Raw genomic sequence first — 26,854 nt, 5'->3', positions numbered from 1 at the left:
CAGCAAGTAGTCTCTGTCTGTCTCACCACTGCACCAGGAAGCATATCTCCAAACTGCCACACCATCTGTCTCTGGTCTCTCTAAACTGCCACTTGCCACATGCCATACTTTCTCTCTCTTTGGGTTCTCTCATATTTATATCCCTCAGAGTCTGAGACCATCCCCCTCTTCATGCTGTATGAGGCAGACCATTATCAGCCAGCAAAGACCCTGCCCCGAAGGAGCCAGTTATCAGTTGTGGACAAACTAAAGCCAAAACTAAAATCCCACACTTGGGATTAAAACAAAAACATATTTACATCACAGTTGAGAAGTAAAATGGAAACACCTCTTGAGTCCAAAAGGTTCTTGAGCTCCCAGCTGGCAAAATTCAGAGATATAGAATCTCACCAGTGTAAGCTGCTTGACATTTGGAGGAGAGGGAACAAAAAAAGACAGACTGAGTCCTGTGCTCATGATGAGCGCCTGTGGCAGGGTTCTCACCAAAAGCACTGGATACAGGGTTCCGGAGTGGCGGCCACTGCTGGAGAGTGGAAAGTGGCCTCCAGTGACTGACGGACCACCCCGTCCACAGGGGACCACGCCTTCACTGCCTGTCAGGGTTAATGTGTCTTAATGTCTTCGCTGAGTGTACTTAGTTCCAGGGCAGGGGGAGTCACTGGGTGCACAGCTCTCCCCTCTGTGGGTGGGGTGAGAGGATGCTCTCGTTAGACCTCCGAAAGGCCAAGCTCCTGACAGCTCTGGAGGGCTATGAACATGTTTGCTCCAGTCCTCTCCATGTGTCTCTCAGGACTATACTTAGAGACAGTCTTCAGAATCAGCTCTACAGCTGAGGAACCCTGCTAACGGGGCGAGTGAGTAGCTGCTCTGTTAAGGAAGGGCATCCCTGAACTCCTTCAGAGGCCCACTGGGTCCTGACTTAGGGCTAGACTCTGATCTCAGAATGCTGCTGCTGCTGATTCCTGGACTTTTTAGAAAAACAGGGTTTTTGTTTGTTGTTTGTTTTCTTTTTGTCTTTTGTCTTTGGCAAGTGTTAGCCAGATGATGCCATTGGCAAAACACCCTTGAACCAGGCCTCAAAAGCTCAGTACATGCCCCTGAGCATAGAAAGTAGCCATCCAGACTGTGTGGTTGGAGATAGCAGCAGCCAGCTCATGGGTGCGAAGAGCTCTGTAGGCCGCTGATCAGGGGAAGCCACTGCCTGTGTTTCCTGGTTGCTGGGTAGTTCATAGTAAAGTAAGAGGATTGCATGTAAACTGAGCAGTCACAGTAGGTTGCTTTAGTTTGAAGTTGTTTTTACAGAGACAATGAATTTGACCTTTCGCTGTTAAAAAAAAAAAAAAAAAAAAAACTGGGCCTTTGTGTTCACTGGTCTTTTGAATATTAATGTTTAAGGGCATTCCTTTCTGATGTTTCAAACAGTCTTGAAATTCAGAGGAGCTATGGAACAGGTAATATGCACACACTGAAAGGCTCAGTCATATATCCACAGAGCTTTAGTTTTGGAAGGCTCATGGAAGGTCAGCAGCAAAGCTGAGACCAAGGGAATCATGTTACCATCCCTGCTTTGAAATCCTGCCCTGTTCTGCCTGCCAGCAGGCTAGCAAGCAGAAACCCAGGGAGGCAAGAGAGCCCTCTTCTGTCTTCTACCCAGTGCCCAAACCCAACTGCTGTCTCTCATCTACAGACTCTGCGTGCAGCAGCGCCCCTGGCTCCGGTCCCAGCTCTCCGAATAGCAGCTCTGGCAATGTCAGCACTGAGAATGGCATCACACCCACCGTTCCCAGCGCCCCAGCTGAGGTGGGTCAGTCACAGATTCATACGGGCCAAGCACCCCGACCAACACCTGCCTGTGCCTAACTGTTCAGTGAAGGCCCAACAGGTGGAGCACCGGGGGAGGGCCTTCCGGGTGTTACTCACGCATTCTCCCACCATGGTCTTCCTGAAACATGAGGGCCTCATAGGGTCGGGAGCTTCCAGCCCACCTTTTTCTTCATCTTTGTCCAGGTGTGTCACAGAAACAGCTGTCATACACATGATGTGCTAAGGCACATGGGGCAAGCAGCAGGCCTGTGAGAACGGTTGTGGGGTGAAGAAGACATATTTGAGATACACAAATTACAATAGCCAACAAAATTAAGTGTTAGGGAAATGAAAGTTACTGGTGGACACTAATGTGGGAGAAAGGAAAGGATCAGAAATGAAAAGATGGGTCCAAGGTGGTTTTCCAGTACAGCAGGTCCCAGCACATTCCCTCCATACTTCCACCACTCCACAGCATCGCTGACCCACAGCCGGGCCCAGGATGCAGGAGCAGAGAAAGCCTCCCATAGGTGAGGAAGGAAGGCTCTTTCCAGGCCGTGGGTGGAAACACAGACCTTAGACTGTCCATGCTGCTGCTACTACAGGCCAGGATGGGGCAGAACACCCAGAAACAGCTTTTTTGGGGTTTAGCCCAGAACTTCTGTCTTCTGTGTGTGAGTAGAGTGAGTGGGAAATTTCTTGGGAGCTCCTAGCTTACAGGAGTCTTTATTGGTAATATAGTTACTGACTGACTTCTTCAGTATTTAGAAATGGGTCTTGTCCTTCCAAAGAGCTGATGGCCTCAGGTGAGATACACAGGAGTGGTGCTTAGCATTTTCATTTCGGGTTTCTAGCTCCGTCCTGTCTAGATAATTGGAAATCAGGGTCATGGCGAAGATTGAGGTCCACTCCGCTGCACCGAGGTCTCTTACTGTGTGCGCATATTCTCTCGCTGTTTGCATTCTTTAACCTCCCCAGTAGGTATTTTCGTAGGTTGTTAGAAGTTTTAACAGCCCTTTTGCAAGACTGAGGAGGTTATGGCTGAGACCTACCTGTGATTAGCCTCAGAGCACAACCACAAAACTGCTTCCTGCCCTCGGATGTTAACTCCAGTTCCCCCGTGTTGGCCATGGGCCCAGATACATATGTGATGTGGGCAGTTAGATAAATCAGAGTAGTGTAACAGCTCCTCATTTGGGTGGAGAGCCCTTGCTCCAATTTAAGTTATGTGTTGATCTTTACAAAGCCTAAATGTGTAAATTGAGCTACCACAAATCAATAGAGCATACAGAGCATCTCCAAGACTAGTGAGGTTGCCAGTGTTTCTCCTCAGGCGGTCATTGTTACAGGCAGAGCTGGCATTTGAGTACTGGGTCACATGTGGACATTCCTTTTGAATTTTAGATCCTAGAATTGGATGAGCTGTGGCTGAGGGCTGCTCATGTACTGACTATGCATTATGGGGTCCTTGAGGAACCACGGCTGTGTTCTAAAGGTCTGTCTCTGCAGGAGGAGAAGTGCTGGTAGCTAACACACCTCTGTTACAAACTGCACATGCTCACACTCCTGCAAGGTGTGCCCAGGCTCTGGCCACTAGCCCTGGTTCACTCCGGAAGCTGAGGGGCCTGTTCTGTAGGGGACAGAGCTCTGAGGGGCTCTTCCTGTAAGCGCCTAATGTACTCTGGCCTGAAGACAGGAGACACCACAAATACGTCTTGTGTGAGCAGGTGAACGTAACCAGGGCAAGTCTAGTCCCACAAGGAAACCCTCTAAGCGGCTGCCGCCTGGGCGGTAAGAGATACGTCTTTGTAAACATTAGAGACTACTTATTTTGTTCTCAACTAACCAAAACACATTTCCGGAAGTGATACTTGAAAGTACTTTTACTTTTGATACGTGCATAATACACACAAACACAAAAGAGACAAATTGACTGGCTGGCTGGCTGGCTGGCTGGCTGACTGACTGACTGACTGACACTTCTAAGTTCTTTTCTAAAAGAACTTTCTCAGAAGCCCTTTGGTCGTTGCTCATGTTGCATATGTATGAACTGCCCTTGCTCTGGGCTAGGTGGTACAAGGTAGGCAGCTGTCTTTCCTGCCTCCTGTCACAGCCCTGAGGCATTCAGTCTGGTACACTGATCCCAGGTAGCTCCCCAAGGCATCATGAAAGCCAGGGTCTCTGACATAAACGGAAGGAAATTGGCCACCTGTACTTTTGCAGGAAGGAAGAAATTATGTTCTGGCCAGACAGGTGACCATTGTTCATCAGTAACTTTTAGCCTATGTAATTTTACTTTTTGTTCAGGGAATGAGATTTTACTATGTTAATAATGTTTCCCAGCCTTAATTACATAGTACACTAAAAGAACTAATAGAAAATGGGATTGTGTATTCGTGGTAAACACCACATTATGCTTACGTACAGCCTTCTCAAACCAGGAACTAGCATCCTATAGTCTCATTTGTTGGCATGGTGGAGATGAAACACCATTCTTCTGAGCAAGGCCTGTCCATCTACCTGCAAAAAGAGTTGATAGGACACATATTAGACCACTCCAGACAATGGCCCCGTCCCACCCTGCACCCCAGGCAGAAATAGTATAAAACTAACCGTAATGGCAATCCTAGCTGGGACATTCTGTGTTCATCCTAGCCCTGACCGTATCCAAAACCTTAACCCTAATACCACACTAAAGCTCTACACCTCAAATACTGACTGACGGGCCATAGTCTTAACAGAACATAGTCCTAATTCTAACCTTAGCCCTACACCTAACCCTAGCCCTAGCTATAACTGTAGACCTAACATGTAGACACAAACGCTAGCTCTCACCCTAAACTTCATGCTAGCTCATACACTAGTCCTAAATGAAATCATAACCCTGTTTCCAGCCCAAACCCTAAAACTAACCTAAACCCTAGTTCATTTAACACTAACTTTATGCCAAGCTGTAACCTAACCTACTCACAATCCTAACCCTGGCTCTGCCACCAAGCCTAAGCCTTAACCTTGCTCTGTCCCTGACCCCAAGACTAACCTAGTCCTAACCTTAACCTACTCTACCTCTTGCTCTTAACGCTAACTTTAGAAATGACACCAGTAATGACGGATGATAACCACTAATAAACAATAGTAACAGCTGCCATGCTTATCAGGCCAGTTCCTGACCTCTTGTGTGCTGACGAGGCCCTGTGTTCTTTTAAGTTTGACTGGCATGGCTGAAGCCACATATTGCTGCCTTCATGTGACTGCTTAAATGGTGCTGTGGCTGTCTTCATGTGCTTGGGGGCCCTTTTCTTACCACTGCATCCTCAGTCAAGAGCAACTCGGCTTTTTTTTTTTTTTTTAATTTTTCAACAATTACACTTTATTCATTTTGTATCCCCCATAAGCCCCTCCCTCCTCCCCTCCCAATCCCACCCTCCCTCCTCCCTCTGCATGCATGCCACTCCCCAAGTCCACTGATAGGGGAGGTTCTCCTCTCCTTTCTGATCTTAGTCCATCAGTTCACATCAAAAGTGGCTGCATTGTCCTCTACTGTGGCCTGGTAAGGCTGCTCCCCCCCAGGGGGAGGTGATCAAAGAGTAGGCCAGTCAGATTATGTCAGAGGCAGTCCCTCTTCACATTACTATGTAACCCAATTGGACCCTGAACTGCCCTGGGCTACATCTGTGCAGGGGTTCTGGGTTATCTCTATGAATAGTCCTTGGTTGGAGTATGAGTCTCTGGGAAGTTCCCTGTGTTCAAATTTTCTGGTTCTGTTGCTCTCCTTGTGGAGACCCTGTCCTCTCCAGCTCTTCTATTTCCCAGTCAGCTTTTAAGGCTTCCAGACAGATTGCCAAATCAGTCTGCAGAAAGTACAGCAGTTTATAATCCTGTGACCATGTGTTTTAGCTTTTCTGAGCTTTTAGAAAGTCTGTCAGTTGGATGAATTGGTAAATATGTTTTCGGTCACTGATAAAGTTGAATGTTGTTTTATTGTTTTGTTTTTGTTTTTCATTTTCCTTAATATGGGTTCTTTTGTTATTGTCTTTATTGAGTTCTGCTCTCATGTTAATTGGTCTTTGATTGACAACTTCTTTATATTTTAGTCATTGTCTTTCCTGTATAGAGCCTGCTGTCACTATTACCTAACTTTTATAAGAACAAGGTTTTTTCTGTTTACTAATAACTTTCTCCTTAATAACTTTCTGCTTTTGATGTCATTCTTGGAAAAACCCTAACTATAAAAAAATATTATGAAATACATTGTTCTAAACTTCCTACCCGTAGTTTTATGGTAAGTAGACAAATTGAATAAAAACAAACAAGGTAGCAAGAGCTCATTAGGAGGGCAGAAACTCAGGAATGGGAGCCCTGATTCTCTAGCTGTGGCATGCTTGAAGGCCTTACGCGCACCCGTGGGTCACAGAGCATGCAGCCTGTTTTCGCACCAGGTCTCACGCGCACCCGTGGGTCACAGAACGCGCAGCCTGTTTTTGCACCAGGTCTCACGCGCACCCGTGGGTCACAGAGCGCGCAGCCTGTTTTTGCACCAGGTCTCACGCGCACCCGTGGGTCACAGAGCGCGCAGCCTGTTTTTGCACCAGGTCTCACGCGCACCCGTGGGTCACAGAGCGCGCAGCCTGTTTTTGCACCAGGTAACCACATGCCCACACCTTCTGCTACAAGTGCCCCTGCAGTCCTGGATGTGCTGCTTGGAGCATCTGTGGCAGACTCTGAGGGTCACAGTGTCTTCTGTCTACAGACGAGCTTGGCACACAGACTTGTGACGAGAGAAGGCTCAGTCGCCCCACTCCCCCTCTACACATCACCGTCCTTACCCAACATCACCTTGGGACTTCCTGCCACTGGCCCTGCTGCTGTAAGTTGGCCTCTGTGGGTCTGTATGACATGGGGTGGTTGCCTGCTTCAGTTCCCACCGCCTGAATATTCCGGTTGTACATTTCAGGGCACAGCAGGCCAGCAGGATGCTGAGAGGCTTGCCCTCCCGGCCCTCCAGCAGCGACTCTCCCTGTTTCCCGGCACCCACCTCACCCCATACCTGAGCACCTCGCCCCTGGAGCGGGATGGTGGAGCGGCTCACAACCCCCTCCTGCAGCATATGGTCCTTCTGGAGCAGCCACCTACCCAGACGCCCCTCGTCACAGGTAAGAACACAGCCAGGCCTCATGTAGCTTTTGAAGAGGACTGGAAAGAACACCTGAGCCCACACAACAGAGATTCTGGATCCCGGTTATGTCATAGCTACTTCAGCTATGGCAAAGAGCCATCTCCTGCTTAGAAAGCTGACCAAGGAGCAGAAGTCAATGCCAGTGGCCCCCTGTTTAGCCTCCTGTTCTCCCTCTGATAGGTTTCCCTGTAGCTCAAGGAAGCAAGTGCATGAAGTTCAGAACTGACCGCTGATGTCTCTTCTCAGCTTGAGGATGATCACATTTAGGAAAATGCAAGTTAGGAAAAGATAGGAGACTTGTGACCTTTACCTGGTGAACACGCTATGGAGGGACTATGTTTCAGAAATGACATGTGGACTGTTTTTTGTGAGACACAGAATCTTACCTATTGGTGGCTTTGCCCAGTTGTACACCATCTTAGGTCGGTGGCTGACTTCCTCACACCTATTGTTTCACTCAGAATCATAGCCAGAGCAACCCTAGGGCTGGCCTTGTTCCAGTGTTCCCTGGGCCAGCCCCTGGCTGGTGAGTTGGAGTATCCCTGCCTTCTGGTATGAATCAGTCTGTAGGGCTTGGTATTGTGTTTCTGGCTTGTGCGTTTTTTTTTTTCATCTCCAGTCTGCCCTTGGCTCTCCCAAGTTAGTGATCTAGACAGGAACAGCGTTTCTGGCTGCTGGTACCCTCAGCTCTGGAGGGCAGTGTCCCAGTGACTATGAGTTGCCCATTATGCTTAGGCCCCTTCTTGTCTGTTGTCTGGGAAGCCACTCACTATGAGCTGCTTCTTCCCACGTGTGAATGAGACACTGGCACACAGTGAGGAAGTGAAAAGACTCAGCTCCCATAGGAAGCATTTACCACCCGGTAGCCTGGTCGGTGTTGATCTCCTGGTTGAGGCTGTTCCTTTTGGGTTAGAATGGTTTTTGGTTTGTATTCTTTTCTCTATTTGGTCCTTTGCTACTGTTTTGATACTAAATCTTGCTTTGCTACCCAGGCTGGCCTCAAACTGATTCTCCTGCCTCAGTCTCCTAAGTGCTGGGATGTCAGGCCTCTGTTTGTAATTCTTCTTCAGACTCCACACTCTTTCCCCGGCAGTCCCACCTAATCTTCCCAGTGCACCCCTGTCTTCCGTGTCATGTGGTCCTGATGCTGGGTCTCAATAGGTTCCTTCTGTTTTCCTGTGGAAAGGAGCCTCCTGAACAGAGTTAATCTGCTCAGACACAGCTGTCCGTAGAGGCCTAGGTTCCCCATTGTGTAGAACAGTGATGAATGATACTGTGTGTAGAGCCTAGACCCGTGAGCATTCAAGCCAGAGTAGTAGCACAGTATCCCACTACTTATGTGGCCGTAGCTGCTCATCTCAGAGCACTGTCCAAGCACAGTACTCACTGGCAAAGGGGTCAGCTCTCAGCACAGACTCCTGCCTTGTACCACACTCCTCCTCCTGGGCAGACTGACCAGAGGAAGTATGTGAGAGCAAGCATTCTTCTCCGATTCCTTCCCACTACTTTGAACTCGTGTTTGTCTGTCCGAAGCTGCTGCTGCCCTGCACTATCTGCATGCTGTGCCATGTCACTGCACTTGCTCTCTCTGCAACCCCTTTCTCATGCCCTTAGAGAAGATCTGCTTCCTTCCCTCCTTTCCTCTCCCAGCACCACTCTGTATGTGATGTAAAGTCAAGTCTCCTAAGGTGGAATCCACTGAAAGTCAAGGTCGTGGCAGTTCCTGGGTGTGTGATGGTGACAGGTTCTTGCTGTCAGTTTGTCTGTGAGTTTCGGCAGGTCAGCTGCAAGCTGTTCTTCTTTCTGGTAATTAGGTGTGCATGAGCTAAAACAGCCGCCCTCTGGGGACACCTGCGGCAGGCTCGGCAGGCCGGCTGTTCTGCCATACCTTCTGGAGTGCTCCTCGGTGGGCTCCTGGGGAGACGGCATCAGTGGGGTCGTCAGGCGGCCCTGCTTTCAGATGATGTTCCCTGCCCCTACAGCCCAGCTCACACTTAAGCCTCTAGCTGAAGTTGGGCCTGTTTGCAGACAGCCATGTTTCCTAGAAGGCACCTGGGCTGGCAGGCATGTCATTTTCTCCACTGATTACTCAACAGCATCTCCCCTCTCTTCTTCCTCTTCCCCCTGCTGTTTTTTTTCCTCCATATTATCTTCAGACTGGTATCTTTCAGGCCTGGGGGCGCTGCCCCTCCACACACAGTCCCTGGTTGGTGCGGACAGGGTGTCCCCATCCATTCACAAGCTGCGGCATCACCGCCCACTGGGGCGCACGCAGTCTGCACCCCTGCCGCAGAACGCACAGGCCCTGCAGCACCTAGTGATCCAGCAGCAGCACCAGCAGTTCCTGGAGAAGCACAAGCAACAGTTCCAGCAGCAGCAGCTGCACCTCAGCAAGGTGGGTCTGTCCTGCTGCCCTCCAGGACCACTCACCTGCAGCCAGGTGGTGTACGCTTTGCTGCCTTCCTTAGCCCCTGCCGACCTTGAGGGGTCAGAACAGGAAAGGGAGGAACACAGAGCACATGTTCTGTCCATGACTGGGAGCCTAGGGAGGTGTGCTCTTGTGTGGAGCTAATGTGCAGAGCTGCCCAGAGCCTTCTTCAGAGCCCATTAGCTCCTCTAAGTAGTGGGTCATATCCCTGCAAGAAGCGTCCGCATCCTTGCGTGAGGCAGTTCACATAGACAGTTCTTTTAGGGATTTTCTAAAGTCATTTGCCAAGTAGATCCGTAAGCAAATTATAACCCAAGGCCTGTAGCTTTACAATATGCTCGAGTTCCTGGAGCAAATTTTTCAAGTCACCTGGCACCTGCAGCTCTCTAAACGTGGGCATTGCACCATTAGAGGCAACTTGGGAGCAGCTAGCCTATAGAGAGAGGTCTGTGCACTCTCAGGTTGCCCACAGTCTCTTAGCCCATCTGCGGGAGGAGGCAATGGGAACGTTAGTGCCGTGGTGCGGGCAAGCAGGGAAATCGAGGAGCTTAGTATGTTCTCGCCAGATGTGTCAGGCAGCGTCTTCAGTGTCAACTCAGACGAGTGTACTGCAAACACCTAAGCAGCTGTCCTCCAGAAAAATGGAGATATCTCACAGACACCTGCCCATGCGCCCCATCCGCATTGCTCATAGCAGCCAAATGGTGAAGTAAGTAATCCCAGGGTTTATCTCGTGGTGACAGATGACAGAACACACTTCTCTTTGTCATTAGGTCCTCCAGCATGTATGGCCCAAAAACATGGCAGTTAGGAACGTAAACAAGTCACGGATGGCCACTGCTGTGTTTCACTCGAAGGAAGTGACTAGCACGGGCGAGGCCTTAGAGCACTGGTTCTCAACCTTCCTGATGCTGCAACCCTTTAATATAGTTCCTCATGTTGTGGTGACCCTCCAACCATGAAATTATTTTCTTGCTATTTCATAACTGTACTTTTGCTACTGTTACAAATCGTAATGTAAATATCTGATAGGCAAGATATCCAGTATATGAACCCTCTGAAAGGGTTGTCTAACCTCCAAAGGGATTGCAGCCTGTAGGTTGAGAACCACTGCCTTAGAGACATGAATTAAGTTAGTGGCTGTCGAGCTACAGCTTGTAAGGAAATGTGAACAACTGTCACTAGGTACAGCATTTATGTTTATGGCCGATGAAAAAGTTCCCAAGTTAGGTTGTAGTTATGGTTATATAGTTCTGTAAACTGCTGAACTGTTCAGCTTAAAAGTGAATTTCAGGACTTAAGAATTAGATCTATTCTTGCTACCTACCTGGGGTGGGATACATTCCAAGATACTCAGTAGATGCCTGAATCTGGCCAGTACCGAACCCTCTGAACAATAGCCAAGTGGGGAGACAAGGAGGCTTATCAACCAACGAGGAGAGAAGCACTCGGTATATCTGTACTAGGGTGGCTGCCCGTCCTAGGTGCGATGGAGTGAATTAGCACAGAGTGGGTACAGCTTATAACTCGGGGATTGCTTATTTCTAGAATATTTTATTTAATATTTTTAAGAGGTTGATTGACCACAGGAAATTGAAAATGAGAGAGGACTGAGATGCAAGCACACCATCATTGGTCCTTTGCCTGTTGTCAGGCTCCACGCCTTTTCCGTGGCTTCCCTGTGGATGGTGGGGAAGGGCAGGGCAAGAGACTGGAAGATGAACGCATATACACAGGTGGCTCTGTTTTCTATCTGAAGGGATCTGCTGAGCCCCACAGTGAATCAGAGGCCTGACTTCACATGTTCCCAGGACAGAGGGATGACAAGTGGCTCCTGTCCACACCCACCCCACCTTGATTTCTGCTGCTAGCTAAGAGGTCCAGGATCAAACTGGTTTTTCAAGGAAGTTGCTACAGACTGCAGGCCCAGCACAGGCTCAGCCAGGCCCCTCCTACCTGTCAGACACAATGATATCAGCTCCTTAGCCCCAAGTCCCTTAGCCCACAGCCCTGATGCCTGACACTCTGGGTATGTCAGGAGTTGGGGGCTCCAGGCATCCCATTATTTACACAGGAAAGGCATTTGCTGGGGGCGAGACAGGCAGACAGGCTTCTACCAAGTGTCTGTACTCTCAGGTGTCAATTCACTTTCATATCCATCTCTCTAGTGCCAGCCTAGGATTATTAACTTCATTATGTCACCACCTGAGTGGGGTGGTAGGAGGTTTGAAGACAGGAAACACCCATTCACATGTGGCATATTTTTGAAGATGACTTTAGAAGCCGGGTAATCTCACTGGGGCTTGTTACATGATTGATTTGTGATAGCAAATGACAGTTGATTGAAACGTTTATACAATGTTTTCCTGGGACGATCAGGAAGATAGTGATGTTCTCTGTGCTATCTGGCATCCGTGTTCCTGCCCTGCTCTGTGAGAAGCTTGTTCCCAAGGGCCGTCCACTTCCTGCTTGACATAGTGGGGACCACAGCTGGGCTCACTGCCCACTGTGCATTCAGCTTCCATATTAAAAGTGCCAATCTTCCAATGATGTGAGAGGAGCTAATTGTATTGTATTTTCAACAGCCTTTTGTGACCATTCCCATTTTTCCAAGGGACCGAACAGGGCTGCTGAGCTGGCTCCCCCTCTTGACTCCTTGGGATTCAAGTGGCAGCCAGCGTACCTGACTGGATGTCAGCCCTTGACATGAGTGCTGTACCCACATTAATGTGCTCCCTGAAGGCAGGCCAAAGGACGAACCCTTCCAGGGAAAGAAGGCTCTCTGAGTGCAATGCTCATCTTGGCAAGGAAGCACCCCTTTTCACTGTTGCCTCCAGACCCACTTCACCACGGCCTTGTTTGTTTTTGGTCCCAAAAAGTGGGAAGCTGTGCTCAGAAAATGTGCCTTCCTCTTTCCATGGAAAAGGTGTCTTCCCCATTGTTGAAAGCAGTTCTTGTAGTGATGGTGGGTCTACAAGACCACTGGATCTTTGTGCAGGCAAAGTGTTGGCCTCCCTGAGCCTCCCTCTCTTGTGTATGAGAATGTGGACTGCTGTGGGTGGTCTACTTTGGAGAGTATCCGATAGTTCTTTGATATCTTGCGCTTGCCAGTAGGGTTCTGGCTCTGATTTCTAGTCTGATGTTTCAATCCTGCTGTTCTGGATATGGTAGTATGTGTCTTCTCATCTCTTGATAAAAGCAGGGTTCTGATGTCCAAGAGGCCTCTGGACAACAGGAACTGACATGCTGGCGAGCTGCTACTTGCCTCTCCACTGGCCTTTTTTGTTATATTGCCTGAGGCCAAGTTTGCTTCCCAAAGCCAGCTCTGCTTTAAGAAGCTGTTTCTGTTGACACAAAGAAGTAAAGCTAAGTTCAAAGAGGTAGAGAAAGAATCTCTGTGACTGTGGCTTACAAAGCCTGGTTGCACCAGCACCTATGTCAGTGCTAAACAAAGTGGCCCAACGACTGCAGGCCGTGGCCTGTTCTGCATCATTGACAGGGTTCTGAGTGGCCAGTGTTACCATGGCAATATCCGTAGTAGGCCACCCTCTGGAGGGAGGCCTAGCCAAGCTGAGGCCCCATGAGAGCCTCCCTGCTCCCTGCTCCCTGCTCCCTGCTCCCTGCTCCCTGCTCCCTGCTCTGCAGTTTCTGCCTGCCTGGTCCCTGCCAAGGCTGCAGACCTGCCTGTGTGGCAGCACTAAGCTCCCACGTTGTCAGCAGCCTATACCCAACTTGGAGAGGAAGTGTGTCCTGGCAGTGGAGGCCATTTGACATATGAGAGGAGGACACAGGGAGGACATCAAGAGCAAGAAGCCTAAGGCCTTCCCAGCATCAGACACAGCAAAGAGAAGAGTCTCACAACCATGTACTGATGTGAGCACTCCCCCACCTTTCCCAGAGGCACTCTCCTAAGCCACAGGCAGTCAGCATTGAGGTGACAAGCCAGCTAACAGGAGACCAGGGTTCTAAGGGGACGTTCCTTTGCTTTACATGTCACTTTCAGAGTTCCTGCCTGGATTAACTAGGCAGACTCCAGTTTTAAGGAAGTTGAATATTGTCCAGTGAGCAACCGAACTGTAATCTCAGAGACAGGAGGTACTCAGAGCCATAAATGGTACAAGGACACTGAAGAAACACGACTCCACATAGAATACGGGACGTGTTCAAGCCAGAAAGGGGTACAAAAGTTGTTAGGGGGTCACTGTGGGACCATTGGACAGAGGCCTATTGTTGTGAGGGCCATGAGCTCAGAGGTTCACATAAAGGTATCAGAGGGGAGAAAAGGCCCCTCTGTCTGTTGCTGAGCCGAAGATGCTAAGGTGAAAGGCTGAGTGTGCTCTTCTAACAGCTTTTCGTCAGTGTTGAAACATAAAGATCGTGTTAGACAAACCCAGCACACTTGCCCTGCTCCCTCCTCTCAGAAGACACCCTGCACCCTTCCTGTAACAGCCTCTACCTATCATGGCCTACTTTGAACAGTTATTTTGTTTTCTGAGTGCTACCGTAGAGTAGGGAGGAAACTGGGTTCGAGTCTATCACGTGCTAGGCACTTGTAAACACTTAGCGCTGAGCCTTTACAATGACCTGACTTCCTGAGGGCCCAGTCATTTGGGTGGGTCAGCCATACACATAGATTATACCTCTTTCTTCCTTTTCTTCACCCCCCTCCTTCCCTCATGCGTGTGTGTGTGTGTGTGTGTGTGTGTGTGTGTGTGTGTGTAAGAGAGACAGACAGAAGAAGGAAGAAAAGGCCTTAGTCTTGCTTGAAGACTGCTTGAACATCTTTGTTCTAGGCCGACCTCTCTACCTCTGTCTCTACATAGTATTTCCTGAAGACAGTTGTCCCTAGTCCAGACCTGTCATCTGCATCCCAGTGCTTATACTTTCTACCAAATTGCAGCTTGTACTCCCCAGCTGTTCCCCACCCAGAGCCAAAGGGGAAGTCTTTTGAGCCCTCTCCCACGTTCTGATCTTCGTGGTCTGTCTCTGTAGTCATAGCCCCATTGCCACCTCTCTTACACCTGTGTCCTTCTGTGCAGTGGTGGCCTGTTGTACAGGTCCTAGGTCGTTCCCAGCCCCATCCACCGAGCTTCCCTTGTTCTTTCCTTTTTGGATCTTGGCTGTCCCTCTGCTATTGTCTCTCTAGCAGTTGAAGCCACCTTCCCCAGAAAATTTCTTCTATGTCACCTCAAGGTACTCTGTCCCTTCCATCGCTGCCATAGCACTGACCTGAAAGGGCCCAATCTCAGCAAACCTGACATCAGACACCCAGCTCACCTCATCCTGTTACTAATTAGAATGCATCTGCTTGCCAGAATGGTGTCACCTGCCCTTCTCCAACCCAAAGCTGGAGTTAGGAGTTAGGAGTGCGCAAGAGGAAGGTGGCATGAGCATATCGCAAACTATGAGGCGGAACAAACAGCTAACAGTGTACTTCTGTTGAAGCCTGCTTGCCTAGTCTTTCCCGTCATCTGGAGAGAGGCTTGAGAGCCCACTAGTTTGACATGGGCTTTGCCTACCTTTATTGAGGCCGTTGACAGTGTACAGTGTGGTGATCTGCATGTGCACAGTATGACATGATCTCCGCCATGCCAGTTAACACGTCTAGGACTTCACTCAGCTGCCCCATTGTATGCATGTGTATAGTGAGAAGGCTTAAGATACAGAACAGTTTCCACCATCACTACACTATGTCCCACAGAGCCCATCCATCTTGTCAGAAGACGTACCCTATGGCCACTGTCTCCCTGTCTCTGTCTTCCACCTGTCTACCTTTGTGTTTTGGGGTTTTAGGAGTAAGATCTCCAGTAGGGTAGGCCTTCAGAACATAATTGGAGAAATCTTGCCTGTACAACCATGTGGTAGCTTAGTAAAAATTAGCTGGGGAGCTTGGCACATGCTTCTGACAAGGCACCGCCAACACTGCTGCCCACAAACTGATGGCATGTCCTGAAGGTCCTTTCAGTGTGTGACTTCCCTAACCTTTTGAAGAACTTCTTTCTGGACCCTCCCAGTCCTATACTGGCTCCTCGCCACAGGGTACCTGATGTCTGCCTCTGATGCCCTCAGCACCTGTGACTGTGTGTGTGGCTGGCACTGGCTTCTCTGCTGCTTACCTTTATTCTCCTCTGCACATTGAGTTCACACCTGCAGTGTCTCTCTTCTGGGCACACAGATACACTGCGTTAGTACTGAGTACCTGGTACCTGTCTGCAGGCTACATCATCTTAGCCCTAAGCATCACTTCCTGTGCATCTCAGATGATGCTAAGGTCCATGGTATGTGGGTAAAAAGCAGTTGCCAGCCCTGGATCACACAAGTTCTTGGTAGAACATTCCCGAACTGTGGAGTGTGGAAGAGATTCTTCCGGTCCCATGACTGTCCTAACTTCCCTTGTCTCCTCTGCACTGTAGATGATCTCTAAACCCAGTGAGCCACCTCGGCAGCCTGAGAGCCACCCTGAGGAGACGGAGGAGGAGCTCCGTGAGCACCAGGCCTTGCTGGATGAGCCCTACCTAGACCGGCTCCCTGGGCAGAAGGAGCCTTCCCTAGCTGGTGTGCAGGTCAAACAGGAGCCCATCGAGAGTGAGGAGGAGGAGGTGGAGCCCACTCGAGAGGCGGAACCCAGCCAGCGCCCAGCCACTGAGCAGGAGCTGCTCTTCAGACAGGTGTGGAATGAGGAAATCAGGCAGTTGACCTCAGCTTCTCCTGTCCTCTGAATCACAGACACTCACTGTTTTGGCCCTAGTGATCTTCCTGCCTTCATGGGAGGTAGGGTGTGTTTATTGTATACTTTCCTGCCCTCTGAAGGTGTTCCCGTACCTTCTTGAGCACATGGTCTGCACTTTTTCCTCAGGTATGGGAGACTGTAGGTGGTTAGTGGGATTCAGCCTAACCACTAAAACTGGAGCAAGGGAGCTGGAGGTGGTGGTGCGTGACTTTTAATCGGAGGACTGGAGACAGTCAGGCAGATATCTGTGAGTTCAAGGTTGACCTGGTTTACAAAATGAATTCAGGCCAATTGGGACCGCATAGTGAGACCATGTATCAAAAAAAAAAAAAAAAAAAAGGGGGGGTGGGTGGGGTCTGATCAGACTGGGACCTTAGGTGATCATCCTTCAGATTCAGAGAAGCCAGTGAGGTCCAGGGTGCAGTACACAGTAGCAGACTGCCAGAGACTGAGGAGGTTCAATGAGTGACTTAATTTGCAATGAAAGGTAAACTGGCACATGTCTAAAAAGACGAGGGACAGTTGGACAGGGAGAAGGAAGCCCTGGATTAGAAGCCAGAGAACCCCAGAGAGGCTGCTTTTGCCTCAGGAGTACCAGGAAATCCAGGGGAGCCAGAGTCATGGACTCTAGTTGTATTCCCAAGAAGCAGTACTTGGGTCCTATTGTAGGGCATAGGCTCACAGGACTCTAGGATTCTCCCAGCCGAGCCACTTCTCAGTCCCATGACACATGTGACTACTACTGCTGCTTCTCCATAGTACTTGGTAATACCAGAACATCAAGGTTCCTCCAGCAAGCAGCTGTTGACTTTCATTCTCATATGGTCCCTGGAACAGCTAGGTAGCAGCCACAGCATGAGGGTGGCTTAGAATCTCCTGGATATCTTCATTGGGACCAGGTCCCATAGTCTGTCCCCAGCACCCAGCTCTGTGATGCTTTTGTCTGGTCTCGGGCAAAGGTGGCCCATTTGACCCTGGGGATACTTAGCTCCCATCACATAACTACCACTCTTTAAGATATAGTAGAATTAACAGAGGGTAACAAATGCCATTGGTCTTGTGAACCAGGCACTCAGGACAGTTAGTGGCTAGGACTGTCTGCTGCCCCAGGCTGATGGACCCAAAGGGAAATGGGAACAAGTTTGTCATGTCTGGAGTAAACCCTCAGAAAAAGCCAATGCCAACATGCTCTCATTGAACCCCAGTGTTCTGTTACCACACAGATCTATGTCAGATATTTCATTAGCTGCTTTTGGGACTAGTGTTTTGTAGACACCAGATGATCCAAGCCTGAGATAGTCCTTAGGAGTCCTTACTTTCTCTGGAGAACAACCAGTAAGACTCCTTCATGGGAACCTCAGGCACGACGGTTTGTGGAAGTACACACGGGATATCACTCAGAGTCAGCTGTTTAGTGGCCTGGTCCCCGCAGTCTGATGCAAGCTGTAGAGGCTCTAGGCCTTCTGCTTCTGCGTGGGTATTTATGGCCCTTCTAAAGGAGGTGCTCTGCCTCCCTCCTGTGGCCCCAGGGTCTGCAGCTTGCCTCCTGTCTACAGGTGACTACAAGCATCTGGGTAAAGTATCCTGCTTCTCAGGAGTGAACATTCTCCAAGACCATAAGATCTGTCCATCTTGGGATGAGGTTTCTGGGGCTGGGCACAAACTTCTATTGGACTTCCTTTTAACATGTAGCAGTGGCATGGGATGACACAGTTTCCTTTTTCAGCTAGCTTGGGGCCCTAGGAAGAGGCTTCCTCTGCTCACTACTGCCTCTGGACAGACCAACCATGGGAATCTCATTTTTGCCTCACTCCTCCCAGCTGGTTGACTTTCCATAGGGACATGTACCTCCGCCAGTCCCCAGAGTCCCCATTAGGGTCCACATCCCTCAGGGTGGCTAATCCTCTGAGTTGTGACCTTATACTACACAGACACCCAGCTAGATCTGCCTCCTCCACGGTGTGCCCTTGTCATCCCAGTGTCATCCATCTCTGCAGTGGGCAGTAGCACGTCCCTTTTTCTCCCCACCACTCTGACCTTCCTAGCATGAGAATGACCACTAGAGTGGTCAGAGGCCAGGGTGGGAGCACATTAGACAATATAGAGCTGGCCCTTCTGTGTCTGCCTTTGCTCCCTGCTCACTTTGGCCCACAGATTAGTCACCCTTTCACTACCAGAAGAACCTGTGGAGGGGTGCCATGTACATTCACTGTACCATTGTCACTCCAGAGTAATTCTCCCAGCCAAGGACTCAACCCCTGTCAATACCAGCCCTCTACCATTGTTCACCATCTCTTTAGAGAACTCTTCCTGAGCCCCACCTGGACCAAACCTCCCTGTAGGCCTTTGAGGTAGCAAGTCCCCTCATCCTCTTAAGCAGGGCCTGTGTGTCAAGTGCCTTCTCTTCTTGTGATCCTGCTCAGATCATGACCCATGGTTGGGTCATGCCTCCATGTTTAGTTGTTACACAGTGGCTATGGGTGACTGTAATAAGTGTCACTGACTGGTGGGAAATGGTCTGCCACTAATGGCCCTCTTTCCTGTCCTGCAGCAAGCTCTCCTGCTAGAGCAGCAGAGGATCCACCAGCTAAGGAACTACCAGGCATCTATGGAGGCTGCCGGCATCCCTGTATCGTTTGGCAGCCACAGACCTCTGTCTCGGGCACAGTCCTCCCCGGCATCTGCCACCTTCCCCATGTCAGTCCAGGAACCCCCCACCAAACCAAGGTTCACCACAGGTAACTCATGACCTGTTGCTTGTGGGAGGGGGGCCGTGGAACAAGTCACCAGTGAGAGGCTAAGGGTTCAGCCTTCGGCTGAGTCTGGGAAGCACACAGGCCACACTATCCAGAGATAAGCAGCCAGCACCATGCCAGGCCTGACAGCCAGTCAGTCAAGGTGGCACACCATGATGCTGTTACTCTGGGCTGGTCACAGCTTAGAAAACCTTCCTTGTCTTTCCCCTGTGGAAAGCAGCCCTACCTGTGGGTGTACCAGTATGGGGCTTCCCAGCTTCCATTCTTGGTCAGTGGAAATAGCAGCCTTAATCTTCTGCACACACTCCCCTAAACCAAGCCTAGGACAAAAGCACTTCTATGAGGCCCCAGTGACAGCCTGTACATTGGTCCGTGGTAAGCCCTGCTGGAGCATAGCACAGAAGACCTGGAATTGACTCTGGACCTCTCTGCCCCTCTGGCACCACACCGGCTCTGTGGGCTGAAAACAGAGTCTCAGTGGCACCTTAGCTTGTGCCTAAAAGGTCCACAGGTCTGGAGTGAGCTCAGCAGAGGAATGTGGGCCACAGCTGCATAGAGGCAGGGACAGAGACCATACTCTCAAGAGGGCCACACCATCTCCAAGAGTTCCCTGTGGTGACAAGCAGGGAAGCTAGGCTGGTTCTTTTTAGTGTTCTGATTTAGCACTTCTTTCTAATGAAGTGATGAAAAGTTAGATAAATACAGAATGGCAAATACAAAAGTTACATAAATACAGAAGATCCTTCATAGGTTTTATAAAATACACCTTATACTGCACCCACACTGCACCTACAGCCACCTTCTTTTCTTAGAAGGAAATGTCCTGTTTAGGGGAAAGTTTTCTTAGTAATATCTAGAAATTAAAATTGCACCCCCACCCCAAAATAAAACCGCACCACACAAAACCCACCAAATGTTCTGTCCATGAGCATTTGGCCATTGGCTGAGATTAACACGGCCTTAAAGAACTGCAGCTCAGATAAGGTAAACTCTGGCATGGTACCTCGGTGGCAACTCACATGTGAACAGTTCTCAGTGCCCTCTGCCCTCTGTCTGAAGAGAGCTCCCTGCTTGTGTAGCTCCAGGGCCGGCCATGGCTAGCTCACCACCTGTGATAGCGGCTTCTAAGCTGTGTTCATGTGTGTGCTCATTCAGATAGGCATGTCTGTGCATCGCACCTGTGAGGTCCAGCCCCCCTTTGTAGTCGTGTCCATCTTGAGTCAACCCTTACATGCCACCTCTCACCCCATGTCTGAATGCTCTGGAAGGGATCTGTTGGCAAGCCACAAAACCCATGCTGGCCTGGACCACAGGGTACCTCGGGCAGTGCCCACCCGACAGACCTGCTTATTGCAGAGCTTGGGCAGTGGCCAGGCAGACTGGCCTTGAAGGGCCAGCACCTGCCATTCCTAGAAGTCAGTGTACCCCAGAGGCCGCCAGACCTCAGTGCTGCATGGTCAGCTTGGCCCTGTGGTGCGGCCAGTCTTTCTGCACTGGAATATTGGCCAATGCTGGGTCTGTCTCTGATTCTGTTTTTATCCAGACCCTTTAGTACCAGCCTGGAAAGGGTTAGGGTGAACTTGAACCAAGAACCAACTCTACTCTGTTCCCTCCTGGAATTCTGCTGCTGTCACCAGGGCCATGTATGGCATTGGCTGGCTCAGCCCTGGGCACTGCTCTGACTTCAGCTCTGCTCCACTGCAGGCCTTGTGTATGACACGCTGATGTTGAAGCATCAGTGCACCTGTGGGAATACCAACAGCCACCCGGAGCATGCTGGGAGGATCCAGAGCATCTGGTCCCGCCTGCAGGAGACTGGCCTCCGTGGCAAGTGTGAGGTATGGGCTCTACGGGGACAGAGGAACTCCTGTCTTGCTTACTCCCGAACATGGCCTCTGGCCTGCTGTATTCATGTTGTAGCAATGGAGAAAGGTCATCCATATTGTCAATGAGCTTTTGAGAAGCTCACCTTGGCATCTTTTTTGTTACTATGGTAGAATATCTGAGGCTTGTACTTTATAAAGCAAAGGGGTCTGTTTACCTCCTCACACAGTTCTGGCAGCTGGAGGGTCCAAACCAAGGTGCCAACGTTTGATGATAATCCCCTGGCTAAGCCACAACATAACAGGGACGTATAAAAGAGACTGCCTGCTGTGTGACCTGGCCTTTCTCCGTGATAGCCTGTTCATTTGAGAACTAGGTTAGTCACACAGGTTTGAGCCATAATAACTTCTAACGGTGAAGTCCTCATTTCCCAGTCACCTTCTGCCAGACCCACCTCTTGCAGGACCCACAGTGCCAGCACTCCCATGTTGGTCATATAGCTTCCTGTCCATGAGCCCTTGAAGGCATACTGCCTGCTTCCTGTGACAGAGTCCAAACTGCTTCCCTAAGCTTCTCCGTCTTCTACAGAAGCTGCCACCACTGTGCTGTGCTCCTCAAACCCAAAGTGTCAGGCTCACTCCCCATGGCTGTCGCTGTCTTCTTCCTAGTTACTTCGCAGCGTGCTCTCTGTGGCTGACCAGTATGGGCATCCATACTTACACAGTGAGGAGAGGATCCAAGACGCAGAGGGAAGATCAGCCCACATGTCCCATCAGGCCTATCAACTTCATTAAGACTGTGTTTTCCTGCTATAACATATCAGAAAGCTGCTCTGAGGGTGTGTGGAGAACTCTGAGCCTTTTTTTCCTCAGATGGAAGGTTCTCTGAGTCAGTGGCCAGCATGGAAAGTGCCCCCCAGCCTGGTTAGCTTTGCCTCTGCTTCCTTTATGCCAGGCCCTTACCCTGGAACTATGTCGAAAGGCTCCGGGAGGGCTGTCTCTCTAGGTTCTGGTCCTCAGTTTCCCCAGCTGCCATGCTTGTTCTCAGGAGGGCTGGCCTACCTGCCAGTGGATTCCAGTGTTCATCCCACACCTGTCCAAGATCATGTTGAGCCTCACCTTGTTCTCCCCCATGACACAGTAGGTGTGCTGTGTCCAGGCCCTGTGCACTCAGGAGTCCTAAGCTCTGAGGAGGAAGGATGGATTTCTGTAGGGCAGGCACAGCAACAAGGACCCCGGGCCTGGGAGCTGTCTTGGGCAGGCCTTCTCTCCCCATCTTTGCCCTAGGGCTGGCATCATCCACTCCCAGGATTGCCTGCAGTACCTGCCAGAGGAACCTCAACTGGGATACCCTCCATCTGTCCCTCAAGTTGTCCTGCACATCAGCATAGGTTCAGGCACAGGTGTCTCAATAAGAAGTTCCTCATGGAGCAGCACAGTTATTTCTGTTTCCTCTCTGTGTGCCCACCACCCTCCTGATGCACTGGAGAATTCAGAGCTTAGGTCAGCCCAGGGATCACATGTGTCCCTTTCCGCTCTTCTTATACCTTGCTTTTGGGGATGTCCCAAATCAGATCCACACCCACTCCTGAAGGTCCTCTGGGTGGGTGGTGATGAACAGGGCTCGTGAGGCGAAACCACAGGCACCTGCTTTGGAAATCTATCCTGAATGCTTTACCACTGGGGGGCAGCATTGGCCAGTGTACACAAACCACGAGGCAAAAAAGCCTCTTTCCTCTCTTGTTCTAGCTGGCCTTGCAGGATGAACCATCCTGTGCATCCAGATGCTGCCCTGAGACATCCTTCAGTTGCCAGCATTCACTAATGTCTTGTCCTCTCCCAGGAAAGTATATTCAGGCAGGGGCTGTGAGGCAGATTCTCAGGCGGGAAAGCAGGTAGAGTCAGGCAGGGCTGAGAGTGCAAATAACTGAGAAAGCAGGACGACCAGCTCACTTTCCTTAGTGCCTTTGCGGAGGCGTGAGAGCACAGGACTCTAGTCACCTCCCAATGCAATGTGTGCAATGCAAGTATGTCAGCCATGCGCAAGGGGGAGCCGCAGAGAGCTGGTGTTGAGGAGACAGCAGGAGCCGTGGCTTGAGTCCCCTTGAGAATGAGCTCGGGCAGCTCCCCTCACCTCTGACACTTCCTGCCATTTTAAGCCCAGACCCTGGTTTCAGAAAGCAAAGTAATAATTTTTTGAAAATCATTTGTAAGACAGAAGAGGGTATGATGCTGAAAACTAGAGTTATCATTTTACTGTTTTTCAAAGCTATGGTTAAAGTGTAAGCCGCCTAAAATATTTTTAAATACTGTGTTGCATGCGTCTTTGCTTCTAACTTTCAGTAATGCAGTAGTCATATGCCCATCCCCATATTCGAACACTGGCCTTGCTGAACTAGAGATTGAGCTGATGCAGAAGTATGGTCTCACCTTGTGTCCCCACAGTGCATCCGCGGACGCAAGGCCACATTGGAAGAGCTGCAGACAGTGCACTCAGAGGCCCACACACTCCTCTACGGCACAAACCCTCTCAACAGACAGAAACTGGACAGTAAGAAACTTCTAGGTACTCGAGACCTTCCTTACATCCCTACCAGGTTTGATCTCCTGCAAGTGATGTTTCCAGCCCTTGGCTCCTACAGCTGGAACCACTGTGTGGCTGACAGGAAGGTTTTCTCCTGCTAAGGCCATGGGTGCAGAGAAGCATGGAGCCACCGTCATTTCTGGAAGCTGTTAAGGATTGCTTAAGCCCAAGAATGCCAAGCCCTTGCTCTGTCTTCAGTTCCTTTCGAGGACTTCTTTGGGGAAGGCTGAGAGGAGGCCTGGAGAGTCCCAGGCCTGGTCACAATGAGGCCATTGGTTGCAGACTAGGGAGCTGTGTCTTGGACCTGCTGGTCAACCCCACTCTGGGCAGGTCCTGGATAGCAACGACTTACTGTGCCTCACCTCAAGGGTCTTTTCCCAGTAAAAGTAGGCCTTGACAAACTGTAGGGTTCTGTGTAATCTCTGAGTACATCCCACATTATCTACTTGGCTTACTCCATAGACCCCAACAGCTCAGAGTGACTTTTGCAGTAACCCAGGACTATAGACGGTAGAGAGAAGGACAGAGGCAGGGCTGGTGGTCTCTACCGTGGGACTCGGACTTCAGGTCATGGTCCCACAATGGGAACCATTCTTGGGCTGCATTAAGCCCATCTCCCTCCCACACTCCCCTGATGGGTCCTTTGTGTGCTCACCTTTACCCTCAATCAAAAGATAGATGACTCCTCTGCAGGAACTTATCCAGTCCAAAGAGCACTGACAATGAGAGTTCCCAGAAAGTAGTGCCCTCAAAACTGTGGCTGGGCTCACACAGAGCCACACTGCCCATCCTAAGCTGCCAGCGTGGACTCCATACTAGGTCAGGAATAGACAGGACAGTGCTTGCCAAGCAGCTAGAGATTGAGGCTGTAATCAGTGTCCTTGAAGAGAGAAGATACTGTGAGCAAAGGCAGTAGTGAAGGAAGATGTTGAGAGAATGTGAAGATTCAAAGCATAATCACCAAAGGAGAAAGTGCCTGGGCTGGAAGACAAGCTGAGGCAATCTCCTGAAAATGGAACAAAAGGCTAACTGGAAGGAGAGGACCAAGGTCTGTTGTGGTGCCTGATCCTAGCATTATTACAAGGAGGAGGTGAGGCTGGGATGGGTTTTATGCTAGAATTTCAGGGTTAAGAAGACCACGGCAACCAGCACCTGAAAAGTAGGGAATGCCACACAAAAAGCTCCACAAAGAGCTAGGGCATGCTCTGCTTTCCTTCCTGTCACTATTACCCAGCCAGGCTGCCAGTCAAGCAGGAGGAACAGAGCATTTCAGCCCAGGAGTTCCATTCCTCAGTGTTTGTTTTCAACCACTGAGCAATGCTGCCAGGCAGCCAAGAGGCTTATCCCAGAGGCAATTCTCATAATGTGGTCCAGAGGACAGTCCTGTAGCCCTATGGGAAACCAGTCAGAGTAGCCTGGGGCTGTGTGGTCCAGATGCTGTCTGTTACTGACCCAGGCTGGATGCAGGGCCACTGTGGCTCTTCTGGGACTTTCTTACTCTTCAGGCCATGCCTTTAGATTAGCCCTCTACAACCCATTGTCCTACAAGTGTACCTCTTGGCTCTAGGGCTGCCCATCAGACAGGAGATGCAGCATGTCGATCCCAGAATGAGGCAGGACCTTTGTCCACAATGGGACTTCTTCAGTTGGAGTGTTGACGAACAGGTTCCATCTCACAGACACAGACAGGGGTCAACTAGACAAGTGCTCTCCTAAACACGTTTCCTCAGCCATCCCGGCCTTGATCCACCAAAGTTACCAACAGGAGCATTTTCTGAGTTTTAAGCTAGTTTCAAACCAGGTTATCAAAAACAGAAGACTTGAACTAGATGTGTGACCAATAAACAGAAATATCTGCGTGCAAGGTTTAGGACACAAATACTTACTGCCCATCGGTCACTTAACACTAGTCCTCCACTTGTATCCAGCACTACTCTACTGAAGCCCATTTCTGCGTGTGTTTCTTTGTTAGAACATTTTCCCCACGCCCTGTGCCCATCCCCATGCCCCAGCAGCCATGCCAGTGACTGTATCGCCATGCTCTGTATTGTTGTATGCAAGTGGTACCCATCTGAGCTGCTCCTTTTCTTTCCTGCTGAGCTTTGCACTAGTCCATCACCAGCAAACCCTCAAGACTGGTCTTTAAGTATCTACCAAGTCCTCACCACGGACCTTCATAAATGTCCTTGACCTAAGGATTTGAAACATAGTAATAGCAGTTATCCCAAGTTCTGTTAAAGTACCCTAATTAGATCACTGCTGTGATTTTCTTTCTTTTTTCAATCCACTCCATACATTTCTCCACCATGCACAAAGACCCTTTGTAGTGCTTCACTGGTGTGCCATTCCACCTGGGACTCATGTGAATGGCAGGTGCGATGAGTCAGATACCATCCCTAGAAGCAAGGAGGCACCCAAGAGCAGTGCTGAAGAAGAGAGGCTGGCTTGGAGTGACTATAAAGCAGGCAAGGCAGACCTCTAAAAGGTTGTCTCTCATGTCTTTCCTACCCCATCCATACCCTAAAATATCAGCCCTCCATCTTCTGTCAGTAGACCAGAGGTCATAATCCTTAAGACTAGACCTCTGGCATGTTTTGCAGCCTAATTGAAATGGTTGTGACCCCAAACCACTAACGGCTAGAGCTAAGCTGTGGCCTAAGCTGGGGTGAAAGGTACTCAGTCTAGAGCAGGAACCCTTAGGTACAAGCTGGCGATGGACACCAGAGCTCTTCCTTGTTGTGAACATGAGGCCCTGCTTCCTACTCGTGTGCTTTCTATGCTTAACAGATGATGAAGTTCCTCTTTGCTTTTTTGCTGGCTGAATAATGAGCATGAAAATACTACAGTGATTGACATCTGTAACATACACAGTGTTGGCTGTAATTTCAAAGGGAAATACACTTTCATAGCCCTGGCTGCCACATAGTCATTGTGCATTTCCTGAAGGAAGGTTCCTGGGCAAAGGAGCTCTACGTGTCGTAACACTGCTGTTCCTCTGTCGGGGTGTGGAGCGGTAGCAAAAGCACTGTTCCACGTCACTCCATGCCTGCCTGGCCCCTGGCTTTAGAGGCCAGATGCCCTGCGCTGTGGCTTCAGTCTGTGATTCAGAGCCATAATGACTGCAGTTGGGGAGTGTGCAGTGAGCAGGGAGCGTGCAGCTTGTAGTCCACACCCTCCTCCTTCCCAGCCTTACTGCAAAGGCCCAGACTTTCCCAGCCTGCCTATCCACTGTGCTTTCCTTTCTGGAAAGGACGAACACCCTTTAAGACACTAGCTTGACGTGGTACTTCCCGGCACAGCTCCCCTACATGGCCACCTGTTGCTGACTTGAAGGTCCCCTGTGCTGCAAGAACCTGTGTTTGCAGACTTTAGAGCATTTTTACTTGCTGCCCACCTGTCACTGAAGGAAAAATGCATTTAATGCCCTGTTCTGCTTCCCATATTTTTATATGCAAATAAGGACCAAGCCTTGGACCTGAGCTGTGGGTACTTAGCCACTTGAGGCAGGGGGCCAGGGGAGTAAGAAGCCTGGCCCAAGTAGGAGCCAAACATCC

At 50.0% G+C, this 26,854-nt stretch overlaps 1 protein-coding gene across 11 annotated transcripts in view; it reads left to right on the top strand.

Moving 5' to 3' along the window:
• Positions 1-26,854, top strand: part of Hdac4 (histone deacetylase 4) — a 260,524-nt gene that overhangs the window by 195,257 nt on the left and 38,413 nt on the right. For 6 of the 11 annotated variants that reach the window (XM_060368864.1, XM_060368865.1, XM_060368872.1 and 3 more), the window contains 8 exons: positions 1,688-1,800; positions 6,554-6,670; positions 6,758-6,956; positions 9,136-9,374; positions 15,821-16,075; positions 18,689-18,875; positions 20,598-20,731; positions 23,162-23,282. In XM_060368864.1, the coding sequence (XP_060224847.1) occupies positions 1,688-1,800; positions 6,554-6,670; positions 6,758-6,956; positions 9,136-9,374; positions 15,821-16,075; positions 18,689-18,875; positions 20,598-20,731; positions 23,162-23,282 (1,365 nt within the window). The remainder of the gene's footprint in view (positions 1-1,687; positions 1,801-6,553; positions 6,671-6,757; positions 6,957-9,135; positions 9,375-15,820; positions 16,076-18,688; positions 18,876-20,597; positions 20,732-23,161; positions 23,283-26,854) is intronic. The other 5 variants (XM_060368871.1, XM_060368870.1, XM_060368867.1 and 2 more) reach the window with 3 other exon arrangements.

This window comes from Meriones unguiculatus, chromosome 15, assembly GCF_030254825.1.
Source record: "Meriones unguiculatus strain TT.TT164.6M chromosome 15, Bangor_MerUng_6.1, whole genome shotgun sequence".
Taxonomy (NCBI): Eukaryota; Metazoa; Chordata; class Mammalia; order Rodentia; family Muridae; genus Meriones; species Meriones unguiculatus.
This window is presented reverse-complemented; position numbering and strand designations above follow the sequence as displayed.